Raw genomic sequence first — 10,235 nt, 5'->3', positions numbered from 1 at the left:
CTGTAGACTTTTGTAGTATTAAGTGTTTTACTTATATATGTAATATAGGGGAACGTGTCTTACACATTGAAACTATAGAATCTCATCATTTAAAGTTGTGGCTGTTGAATAGACAGACAACTACTATGATAAGAGTCTTTTGTGCAGTAAGGTGAGCCTTTGATGAAAATTACAGAAAAAATGTTAGAGCTTGATGACAATTAGATAAGGAATCTATAGAAAAAATTTAGAAGGAAGTAAGCTAACGTTTTTAAAGGTCTTTGAGGGTATATTCCAATTGTATTTTCTTTGCCTTACGTTTTGTTTTAAACAGTGCAAAGACAAGGCAGGCAGCTCTTGAAGGTATTAAAAATGCAGTGTCTTCAAAAATGCTTTATGAATTTATTCTGGAAAGAAGAATGACTTTAACTGATAGCATTGAGCGCTGCCTGAAAAAAGGTAAGGCCCCTGTTTTTGAGTCACAGGCTCAGAACTTAAAAGGAATTTGCTACCTTCCTTTTGTAGTAACATTTGTTAATGGGACCAGAGCATTGACTTACTCTTGGTAACACTTTATAATGGTCAAGGAATACACTGTATTTGTTATAACTCAGAATGAGACTTGATAGGTGTGTTTATGTAATAAAAGCATGAAAGTAGGAAGGATTGGAGTGAATTGTCATCCTTTGTCCTATCAGAAGGGGTGATTGCCATCTTATTGTTAAATCAGAAAGCCTTAAAAGCTTGTGTCAAATGTAAACAAAGTGTTAATTAAAAAAAAAAATTCAACTTCATTTTTCTAAAATTAAAGAAGAATTATAATATCTATCCCACATTGTCTTGCGCTTGTTTAAAACATGGATTGTACTTATGGATGGCATGTCATTTACAGGGTCTCCCCTGGTATATTTGAATTCTAGAACTTTGTAATAGAAACTAGAGAAGTCATGTTGTAATCCTAGAGCTTTTAAGAATGGGGACACCTCTGAAAACTTTAAGGTTACTAGACTTTCCAGCTTTAGGAATCACCAAAATTGAAAAGATGTAGGGCTGCGGATTTTCTTTATTTTGCTAAGTAAGGACACTATGGAAATAGTTATCTTCTACCATTATTACTGTTTTATTTTTAAAAAAAATTCCTAGCACCAAAAATGTAGGAAGCATAAATGCTTCTTTATATGAATGAACTTGACTTTGATGTCCTTATTTTCTCATTTTGCCTCAGGTGAAAGCTTTGTTATGATCGAAACTCTTGATCTAATTCAGCCTTACTGTGCAGAAAGACATATTGTAAAAAAGGCCTAGCACAAGTGAGACTGATTGGTGGTTGAGTAACCTGTTAGCTGTATAGTTGCTAGCCAGCCTAACTTTTTTACAGATATTACAATAGCTTTATTAAAGGTGTTTCACATTGAAAATGTCTCTTAAAATGGGTAGTTAGACTAGGTGATCTTAAAAAATTCCTTTTCAATCTATGTAAGGAACTCCGGTGATATAGCGGTTAAAGCATTTATCTGCTGACCAAAAGTTTGGTGGTTCAAACCTACCACCTGCACCACAGAAAAAAGATGTGAGGCAGTCTGCTTCTGTAAAGATTTAAAGCCTTGGAAACTCAGTGGGGATCACTATGAGTTGGAAACTTGATGACAGTGGGTTTGTTTTTTGGTTTCCAATCTGTATATTTTATAAATCTATAATTTATTATATAATATTTAAGTATAATATTTGTCTGAAACCTTTTGGTATAAATAGTTCTGAAAAGAGTTAATTTACGTTTACCTTTATTAAAATGTGTTTTATAATGTTTTAAGGAATGGGTTGTATACATCTGAAATGCTTGGGAGATTAAGTCATGGGCTAATTCAGCACTATTCAGGAGTTGAAAGGTAGAAATTGGCTTAAAACACATTATTTTGTTGAACTGTTATGGTACTGCTTTAAAGTAAGTATTAATCCCTGTTTTACAGATAAAGAAACCAGTTTAGGGAACGAGAGTAATAAATTGAAGGTCATTAGACTAACGTGTTGCATCTAGGATTTTAATGAGTTTTCTTTGCAAAGTTTCAGTTCTTATGTTCACTGGGTTTATAACTTACATCCAAGCCTAGGGCATAGGAAGGGTTTCATAAATGATAGCTGCTATTTTGAAATTAAACTCATTTGGGGAATTGCTATGATGTAAGCTATATTTAAGTTAGTCTACTGCGGATAATGTGTCATGGTTTTGTCCTGACCTCTTTTACAGGTAAGAGTGATGAGCAGCGGGCAGCTGCAGCGTTAGCGTGTGTCCTTTGTATTCAGTTGGGCCCCGGAATTGAAAGTGAAGAGATTTTGAAAACTCTGGGACCAATCCTAAAGAAAATAATTTGTGATGGAACAGCTAGTATCCAGGCTAGGCAAACTGTGAGTATAAGATTGACAACTTTGCGATTAGAGCTCTCTCTTGGCATGACAGCCCGGCATTCCGATGAAGAATCTAGGAAAATGGCATTTCTTAAATAGTAGGTTTTTATTAACATTTGATTCTTATTTGTCTTTTAGTTTTAGTAAGCATGACAGCTACTTTTCCACATTTTCTGAGATAGCATAGATCATCTCAGAGAGAGTAAATGTCTTCGTCTTTGAAGTTGAACATGACACACTGGTGTTAAATACTGTATTGAGTTACTTAGGATGATGGTAGAATAGTGTTTTGGACTGGGACTTGAAGAAGCAGTCTAGATACTTAATGTTTATTGGGTGGTTATTTTTTATTCTAAGGAATATCATAGTAGAATAGAAAATTGATTAAAAAGGAACTTTTTTGATTAGTGACAACAGTTTTTCTTTTCTGGCTGTCTTGGCCTAGCAGTCTTGTCTTAGCAGCTTGATGCTGTGTTTACAAAGGTGGGTTTGGGTAGATTTAATTCTCTGATATTTACTATTCTTAACATTTGACTTTAGATTGTGGTATTAATTTTTTTAATTTTTGTTGGTTTTTTGCTTTGTTTTGGTGAGCCCATGAAACGTGATTTAAGTGATTACATGAGCATGCTTTGCTGTATCACCGAAACATGCCAGGTGTTTATGGTGGGTTATTTGTAAAGTAATGTATGAGTGTTAAGCTGTTTCCCTGACAAGTTGAACTAGTTCAATTTTGAAACTTTCTAATACTGGTTGTTCAAAGTAGCTTCATGTTGCAAACCCTATGGGGCCAGTTCTACTTTGTTCTGTAGGGTTGCTGTGAGTCACAGTTGATTCGACAGCGGTGGGTATTTGGGTTATTATTATTTAAGGTAAGTGATGTTAATCGTTGTACCAGATAAACCCTAACATCTTTGTGACTTTGCAGAAACCACTATCACTGCCTTTAGCAAGTTGGCAGGGAGCCAGGCCCCTATCCTTTGCCTCTGCTCCACCTCTAGGTCTTCTACTGCCAAGATTTAGATAGGGAAAACAAGAGGACAGGCTCAGTTCTGTGCCTTGGCCCTTAACTTATTTGGCTGGTGGCTGGAATGGCCTACCTGTGTGCCCTGAGGGAAAAGGAGTAGGGGTTTGTGACTTCATAGAAATCTCTGTGTCCTCCTTTCCTGAGAATACGCTGGGGCTGCTTTTAAATTTTAGCAACATCCAAGATGGGGCGATCTACTTCCATAGTGATACTGGCTTGGAAACCCAAGGAGGGGTCGCTGTGAGTTGGCTCCGACTCGACGGCACATAACAACAACAACAATTATTATCAGAGTGAATAAAATAGTGACACCACACAGATTATTATCATAAGCTTCCTTAGTCCTGGAGCAGAACTAGCCAGAACTTGGGCATATGAAATGTTACTTTAAAGATTGAAAGCTTTAGTGATACTTTTAAGAACATGAGGGAATTTCAGTGACAGCATACAGCGTCAAGGAGAGTGGAGAATAGTCAAGTCTGACACATTACAAATTCTCACTAATTAGGATGGGGTACGCAAGTTGGTGCTACCATGTTACTCTTGATGCAGTTTCTGCCTTTAATATGATGAATTCGTTAAAGCAGTGTTCTGCGAATCGATGACTCCCGTTTGTGTTACAGGTAAGCCGTTTATAGAGAAGTACTGTGTTGGGAGTCTGTGCTTTTAGGTGTGCCTTACCTTTGTGGTCTTACAGTGTACTCACATGTTTAGCCCCTTTTTCACAACAAAGGGCAATTAAAGAATTCCCACAACTCCCCCACCCCCTCCAAAAACACTCTTTCCCGCACACTCCAAAATGAGTGAGACCTGACTTAACGAGCTCCTTCTTGGGGTAGGAGGTTTGAGGGATTTCTGCTCCTTTATGGTCCTGGAAGCTTATTTTATATTGGTGTCTACATAAAAGCAAAAATGAATACAAATGATTTTAAAAGCTTAGAAACCTAGAGAAAAATTTAATGTCTTTTTTAAAGTTTTTAATAGAGTAGGTTTTGTTATTTCAGATGTCCAAACGTCATCTCTCCCTGAGATGGAGTAAAAGCCTGAAATGATCTGTTAGGTGTCTGTAGTGTGTATGGAAAGGAAGCAATGAGGAATATAGTTATTGATGCTTTTAAGATGCTTTACACCCATAGAGTAACCCGACAGTCTCAGTCATAGGGTGTGGAGCTGGAATGGATTTTGACATTATTAATTCACTTGCATGTGCTCTTGCCTTGCCAGTTTTATAATGGGTGACCCTAGGGAGCTCTGGTAGCATAGTGGCTAAGGCACTTGACTGCTAACCAGAAGGCTGGTGGATCAAACCCACCAGCCACTCCTCGGAAGGAAGGTTGGGCAATCCTACTTCCGTAGTGATACTGCCTCGGAAACCCAAGGAGGGGTCGCTATGAGTCGGGGACGACTCAATGGCAAATAACAACAACAGCAACAACAGAGAAAGTCAGTAACTTGCCTGAAGCCACGCCATGAGTCTGGCAGTAGAGCAGAGCCTGGGCTGAGATCTGCTCTTGACTCATGGGCGAGTATTCGTTCTCGCTTTCCCTTCATTCTATGCTATACTCATATAAACCAAAAACCAAACTCACTGCCATCAAGTTAATTCTGACTCATAGCGACCCCTCCTTGGGTTTCCGAGGTGGTGTCTCTATGGAAATAGATTGCCCAGTCTTCCTTCCGAGGAGTGGCTGGTGGATTTAGCACTCAAATGCCTTAGGCACTACACCACATTGACCTATAAAAGCAGGAAGATGTAGAATTAATGAGTAAAATTGTAAACTATTTGTATTTTCTTTTTCTATAGTGTGCAACTTGCTTTGGTCTTTGCTGTTTTATTGCCACAGATGACATTACTGTAAGTATAAAATCTTTGACTTCTGTTATTGGCACATATCTAATTTAAGATTGGTTAATCTTACTTGAAATTCTTATGCATTAGGAGCTGTATTCAACTCTAGAATGCTTGGAAAACATCTTCACCAAGTCCTATCTCAAAGAGAAAGACACTAATGGTATTTGCAGCACCCCTAATACAGTGCTTCATATCAGCTCGCTCCTTGCCTGGACCTTACTACTGACCATATGCCCCATCAATGAAGTGAAGAAAAAGCTTGAGATGTATGTATTTTCAGTTTTGTATTTTATAAAAATAATGTTCAGTGACACAATGTTCAGATGATAATGCTTAACTATTTTCTAGGCATCTCCATAAGCTTCCAAGCCTGCTCTCTTGTGATGATGTAAACATGAGAATTGCTGCTGGTGAATCTTTGGCCCTTCTGTTTGAATTGGCCAGGGGAATGGATAGCGTAAGTATCTAATTTACCGTTATTCTATCATTACCTTCACAATTAAAAATTAGAGGGTAACTTTGGAGTGTGGCCAGCTTGAGCACCTAGTGATTGATCACCTTGCTTCTTGGCAGGGCCAAGATAATTCTTGTGAGAGCATAGCCAATAGTGATTGATGGAGTCTTATTTGAGGGCATTACTAATTTTTGCTGTCTATAACACTAAAATCTAGAGATGTTTTCTTCTACTCGTGGAAAGAACTGTGTCTGGTGTAATCTGTATATGCTAGGATTTCTCAGACGTGTTGTTGTTACGTGCTGTCAAGTCAGACCCGACTCATAGCGACCCCTCCTTGGGCTTCTGAGGCGGTATCACTACGGAAATAGATTGCCCAACCTTCCTTCCGAGGAGTGGCTGGTGGGTTTGAACCGCCAGCCTTCTGGTTAGCAGTCAGGTGCCTTAGGCACTACACTACCAGCGCATCCATAGGACACATAAAAGGTAATTGATGTGTGGACGCTTAGTTTCCCAGGCCTGCCGTAACAGAATACCACACAGTGGGTGGTTTTAAATACCAGAATTTATTTCCTCTCAGTTCTGGAGGCTTGAAATCCACTTCAGAGCCTCAGCTGTGTCAGTTCTCTCATGAAGCTTCTCTTCTAGGGTCTGGTGCCTGCCAGCAGTCCATAGCAGTTCTTTATTGTTTGCGTCTATCATCAGGTGGGGTCTCTGTCTGTGCCTCTGTCTCTGTGCTCCCCTTTATAAGACACTACTCAAGAGGGATTACGTTTATAATGCACTCTACTCTAGTGAGTTCATGGTTGTTGTTGGGTGTCCTGGAGTCGATTCTGACTTGTAGTGACCCATGTGACAGAGTAGAACTGCCCCATAGCGTTTTCTGGGCTGTAGTCTTTACAGAAGCAGATTGCCAGGCCTTTCTGCCTTGGAGCTGCTGGGTGGGTTTGAACCACCAACCTTTTGTTAGCCCAGCACTTCACTGTTCTGCTGTTAACATAACAAACCCCCCCTATTTCCAGTGAGGATCCCATTTATAAGAACAGGGGTTAGGACTTCAGCATCTGTTTTGAGGGGCAGCAATTCAGTCTTTAACACATACTTTATAGTAATACCAGATGGTTGGAAGAAATATTAAATGACCATATATTTGGGATCAGGTGAGTCTAGTCACTGTGGTTTAACTCTCTGAGCTAAAGGTGGAAACAAACATGGCTCTTTAGACAGGGGTGTGTGCTTTGTAGCTCCCCACCCACCCTCTTCACTGCTGATGTTAGGTGCCATCGGTTTGGCTCTTGCAGGTTATGAGTTGGTGATAGATGATCACCCACCTTGGTTGCCTGGTACTGGTCCACTGTTAGCACTGCATGTCCTGTGTCCTAGGAAAGTCCTCTTCCCAGGTGAACTGGGACAGTTCATCACTTAGTTTGTGACCTCTATTCCAAGGATTAGAGAGCCCTGGTGGCACAGTGGTTAAGCACTCAGCTGCTAACTGAAAGGTCAGCTGTTCAAACCCACCAGCTGCTCTGTGGGAGAACAGTGAGGCACTCTGCTTCCATAAAGATGTACAGCTGTGGGAACTCCATGGGGCAGTTCTGCTCTGTCCTTTAGGGTCGCTATGAGTCAGAATCGACTCAATGGCACTGGTTTTGTTTATTTTTTAATACTAAGGCTTGCCCAGAGAAGGGCCTCAGAGATTAGAGCTGGAAGTAGCAAATTGTTTTTAGAGGTGTGATTCAGGTAGTGTGCTGAGTTTTAGGATGGAGGGGCAGCTTTTCCTGCCTTCACACTGAATCCATAGATACTGTCAGAGTAATCAGAAAGGTCCAATAAGGAAACTCAAATGGGAAATATTGCTAACCTGGGGTTATTCACTGGATGCTTTTTGTGAATTTGAGACAGACTATGTATTTCCACAGTGAAACTTTTTCTGCAATTTAGGGAGTTATTTAACAGTCAGTAATTCCAGTTAGGATTAATAAAGAGTTCCTCGTTGCCTGCCATATTTGGCGTTCTCCTTCCATTTTACTCTTGCATTTAGAAAATGTTTTAAATCCAACCCAACCCACTGCCACTGAGTCTGTCCTGCCTCATGGCGAACCTCTAGGGCTAGAGGTTCTCTAGAGTAGAAACTCACAGGGTTTCCAAGGCTGTAAATCATTATCGAAACAGAGTACCTCCTTGTTCTCCCGTGGAGCAGCTGGTGGATTTGAACCGCTGAGCTTTTGGTTAGCAGTTGAATGCTTTAACCACTGTGCTAGCAGAGCTCCTTGAGAAAATGTTTAGGCTCTTAAAATTTATATGTGTCAAGTGTCTCTTCTCATCTTCTTTACCTTCTCCTTTTTGGAAGAATAGGTATTAATGGAAAGTAAGTTAATGCCATCAATAGCTAATGGTTCTCCTTATTATGTGAGAAATTGTACTCAAGTTTAACCAGCAATTTAATTTTACTGAGCTAGTTAATGGGTCCTTAATCTCAAAGCAAAGAAACCAGATGGCCTAGTTTTTAGTTTTGTGTTCTTTAATGGTAGAAATAGTAGTAATTTATTTATTTTCTTTTCCTTTTTACATACATCTTAAATTGAGGTAACAGTGCAATTTAAATGATACATTTTGAGTTTATTTAAATTGTGTAAACATAAACATTGTTACCCAAATATCTTTTGTTTGTGTGTGTGTGTGAGAGTGTGTGTGTGAGAGAGAAAGAGCGCGAGAGAGCGAGAGGTGGTGGGGTTAGTTATAAGATAGTCAAAAATTAATTAAAGCAGCATTCATGAATACATAGGGAACTTTAAAGCAGCGTTCTTGTACCAAATGAGTGGCCGTGAATTATTCTGAACCTTTAGCTAGCAAAGTTGCTTTGTGATATTAACCAAAGAACCTAGATGTGTGATGAGTTCTGCCTGGGAGGGTTAGAAGAAAAACTTAGAGAGCTGATTCTTGAGTTTGGTTTTGAAGAATGAGGTGGTGAAATATTAGCTATTTGTTCAAAGTTGAAATTAAGGATTGTTAATACTTTATGAGAGCTCTCGTGGCTTACTATGCATGTTTGCCACATGACTGAGTAGATAACAGCGGACAGGAGCCACACTGCCAAGGTTCGAGTCTTTCCCACCCTTACTGGTTGGATGATGTTAGATGGCTTCTCTATGCCTCCTTGTCCAATGGAGAAAGTAATAGTAACTTTTCTCCATTCACAGGCTTGTTAAGAATACATGCTACATACAATGTAGGTGGTAGTAGTACACTATTCTGCCTCTCCCCCTTACCACCAGTAGTCTAGTAGTGGCCTTTTAGGAAATCTAGGATAACTTAAAATAAGACAAAGACTATTTTGTGACAGAACTATCTGTATGATATGCTGGTTCAAGCCTAACTTGGGAAATATGCTGAAATATAGTCAGACCTTCTCTGGTTCTCTTACTCCATCCCCATCTGATCTGACCCAGGGGGAGTGCTGCAGGAGAGACAGTGAGAGAGAAAGAGAGGGAGAGAGAGGGAGGGAGGAAGGGAGGGAGAGAAAGAGAATCCAAAGACTAAACATAGTTCTTGAGACTAAATCTTAAATTACTTAAGAGGTTATAATTCCAGGAAGGGAAACTCAAAATTCTTCTCCCTTCCTGCCTTTGTGTGTTTACAGGATAATTGATCCTATGTAAAAATCTCCATAGCCAGACAAAGATATTCTGCCTCAGCAGGGAATGAAAGGAATAAAAATCTTTGTGCTTGAGCAGAGCCACTCTGGAGGCAATGATGAAGAGAGATCTAGAGCTAAAGCCACTCCAGATAGAATGTTCTGTGTATTGCAGGGAATTGGGGGGATCAGAATCTGTTTCCCTGTTTACTGCCATTTGAATTTCATTTCATAACACTTAAGATGGTTGCAAAAGGTCCAGTTAGTTTCGTTTTGTATAAAATCAGTGATTTTATGTAGAAACGTTAGTTTTTGGAATGGTGTTTTGTGAATTTAGAGTCTTACTGTATTCATTTCCTAATAAACTGCCACCAACTGGGTGGCTTCAAACAGCAAACTTCCTGTCTTGAAGTTCTGGAGGCTGGAAGTCTGGAATCAAGATGGTGTCAGGCTCGTGGTCTCTCTGAAGGCTCTAGGGAGCAGTCCTTCCTTGCCTGTTGCTTGCTTCTGGTGATTATCAGCCATCCTCAGCACCCCTTGGCTTATAGGTGCATCGCTCTAGTCTCTGCCTACGTTACCACATGGTGGTCTTTCTCTGTGTGTGTGTGTTTGTGTGTGTGTGTCTTCCCATGGCCTTCTTATAAAGACACAAGTCTTTGGATTTAGTGTTCACCCTAATCCAGTTTGACCTCATCTTGATTTAACATAAGTATGTACTAAGACCCCATTTCCAAATAAGGTCACATTCTGGGGTTCTGGATGGAAATGAATTCTACCCTGTACACTCACTCTGTTCAGTGGTTTAATAAGGGCAGGCTCACTTCAAACTCTAGGAATTTTCTGTGGTTTCATTTTGAGATCTTAATTCCATTCAAGTTTTAAGACC

At 39.7% G+C, this 10,235-nt stretch overlaps 1 protein-coding gene across 1 annotated transcript in view; it reads left to right on the top strand.

Annotated features, from left to right (window-relative positions):
- IFRD1 (interferon related developmental regulator 1) overlaps nt 1-10,235 on the top strand; it is a gene marked incomplete at its 3' end in the record, with an annotated part of 22,179 nt that overhangs the window by 5,926 nt on the left and 6,018 nt on the right. The window contains exons 2-7 of the mRNA XM_007945022.1: nt 49-151; nt 314-438; nt 2,225-2,382; nt 5,214-5,264; nt 5,349-5,527; nt 5,610-5,718. Of these exons, the coding sequence (XP_007943213.1) occupies nt 49-151; nt 314-438; nt 2,225-2,382; nt 5,214-5,264; nt 5,349-5,527; nt 5,610-5,718 (725 nt within the window). The remainder of the gene's footprint in view (nt 1-48; nt 152-313; nt 439-2,224; nt 2,383-5,213; nt 5,265-5,348; nt 5,528-5,609; nt 5,719-10,235) is intronic.

Source organism: Orycteropus afer, unplaced genomic scaffold (assembly GCF_000298275.1).
Source record: "Orycteropus afer afer isolate SDZICR_OR568_19922 unplaced genomic scaffold, OryAfe1.0 scaffold00007, whole genome shotgun sequence".
NCBI lineage: Eukaryota > Metazoa > Chordata > Mammalia > Tubulidentata > Orycteropodidae > Orycteropus > Orycteropus afer.
This window is presented reverse-complemented; position numbering and strand designations above follow the sequence as displayed.